The 2,211-nt window shown below is 35.8% G+C and overlaps 1 protein-coding gene across 1 annotated transcript in view; it reads left to right on the top strand.

Moving 5' to 3' along the window:
• Positions 1 to 2,211, top strand: part of HHEX (hematopoietically expressed homeobox) — a 13,477-nt gene that overhangs the window by 8,345 nt on the left and 2,921 nt on the right. Inside the window, exon 3 of the mRNA XM_015811293.1 lies at positions 1,223 to 1,273. Coding sequence (XP_015666779.1) covers positions 1,223 to 1,273 — 51 coding nt within the window. The remainder of the gene's footprint in view (positions 1 to 1,222; positions 1,274 to 2,211) is intronic.

A 2,211-nucleotide genomic window follows, 5' to 3' on the forward strand; every position in this document is an offset into this window, starting at 1 on the left:
CTTTGGTTTGGTTTGCCTTAAGAATGAGGCTGGTGGAGGTCGTCGCCTCGCCTCTGCCGTCCTGAGAAACGTAAGCGAGCTTTGGTCCTGCATTAAATCCCCAAAAAGCTTGAACTCTGAGGCAATGGTGTCCAAAGTGGGACACACCCTTTACAGAGCTGCACAATATAATCTCTTGAGGTGTGGGGAAAAATATTACAATGTCTATGATTATATTTTATTTAAAGCAGTGGGTTTGGGTAGCTGGGACCCCTTTACATTCTTAAAAATAATTGCAGACCTCAAAGAATATTGATATATGTGGGTTACCTCTATCAATATATACTGTAGAAATTAAAACAAATATTTGATTTTGCGGATCCTTAAAACGGGTCCCCAAACTACACTTTAAGAACTGAAGATTTAAAGCACACCTAGACAAATTAAGCTGTATAAATATTTTATATTAAGTATAAAGAATATACCAAATATAATGTAATCTGTGTGTATATGTTAGTATACTAATATTTAATTTATAAATAAGCATATCTATGTTGAGGTTCGTGCTTTTTTTTTTTTACTTATAAGGTGTGAATCAGAAAAATTTGGAGAGCTTAGAGTTTCCACTATGGATTATATTTAATCCACAGGTTATTCACTTGAAAATTCTCAGAAGAGTTGCTTCCAAATTCCACAAATGCTACCCACTGATCCCCTCTGCAGGCCTTACAAAATCACACTGATGTGCTTTTATCATTTGGAACACAGCTGTGCCCTCTCTGAGCAGGATCAATGCAATGGTAGATTTCACTGTCATTCTGATAGGCTCTTTTTTCTTGCTTGAGAAAGTCTCTGGATTTAGGAACAAAAAGTGGATGGGAGTAGAGAGAATTTAAGTGGATGTCATTGCTCTCAAATTTTCTGCCCTTTGGGGGGGGGCTGAAACAACAAGACAGTGGCTCTCCTCAGGTTCTTAATACTGTAGACATGTTTCACTTACAGGGAGAACTTCCTTTAGACAGGTTAGTTCAGAAGTCACATTTGAATTTGGTTCCCTCCTTACTCTGATACTATTAAAAAATCTCTAGTTTTTGAGTAGGCATTTACAGTATTGCAGTGTTTGATGAGTATCTCAGGCTATCCATAGCAAATAAGCTTGTTTAGGATTGTAGTTTAGAGAGGGGGTTTTCCCTCACATTTTTCTCCCATTAAAACTTTTTCTCCCTTACTTTATGTCGTTTAGGTTAAAACATGGTTCCAAAATCGGCGTGCAAAATGGAGGCGCTTAAAGCAGGTAAGGGCAATGTTTCCTGCTTCTGAACCTTACTAGCTGTCTCCAGATTCATGTACTTGAAGTAGATCAGAATCATAGGGAGTGCTTAATTATTTCAGCTTGCTTAAGAGGACAAGTGGCATTCCAAAACATTAGTTTTGAAAAGTTCCTGAATCATAGCAATGTTTGGTTTTGCAAAAGTTGTGGCATGTTTAGATATTGTTGGCAGTTTCCAACGATACATGCCCTCTGTTCACATGCAGTTATCGAATCCTAATCAAAATAAACTCCCATGAATACATTTCCTGGGCTCACACATTACCCTAAGCCACGATGTCTTGTTTTAACCATGCAATGATGAATGAATCATAGTGGCCGAGATCACACATTGTAAAAAATTGAAAAATGTAATTTGCAATGGAAGGGTTATGCAGATATAGCATGTTTAATCAAAAGAAAACCAAGCACATTATACAATATCAGTATCATTTGGGATTCACAATTTAAGATGCAGTTTCCTAACTTTGAAACTATTGGTTGAGTTGATTTCCCATGGAGCAGAACCAACCTAAGATGTAATTTGCCTAATTTTGGTAGATTACCTTTCACTCTTTTTATCTTTAACAATTCACTTTCTCAGTTATTATTTCCAAATCCAAGTTTAATTTATATCGCTATAGATTTCTTGGCGTTTTCTTATATAAATATTAACAGATCTAGTTCTGCTTAGCTTTCTGAAATGAGCCAAGGTCAGGAAGATGTTGCTGACCTTGGTTAGCTGAGCTCTTACCCTAATGTCTAGCTACTATTTTTATTAAAGAGTGAGTAGCTCACTTAATTTTTTATTTTATTAATTTATATGCTACCCATCTTACTATCAAGTGATTCTGGGAGGATTATAATCTCATAAATTACAGTGCAAATAATTAGAATGTTAAAACATTCATTAAAAGTTAAAA

The sequence above is a fragment of the Protobothrops mucrosquamatus genome, unplaced genomic scaffold (assembly GCF_001527695.2).
Source record: "Protobothrops mucrosquamatus isolate PMUCROS unplaced genomic scaffold, P.Mucros_1.0 scaffold36, whole genome shotgun sequence".
In the NCBI taxonomy this organism is placed as follows: Eukaryota; Metazoa; Chordata; class Lepidosauria; order Squamata; family Viperidae; genus Protobothrops; species Protobothrops mucrosquamatus.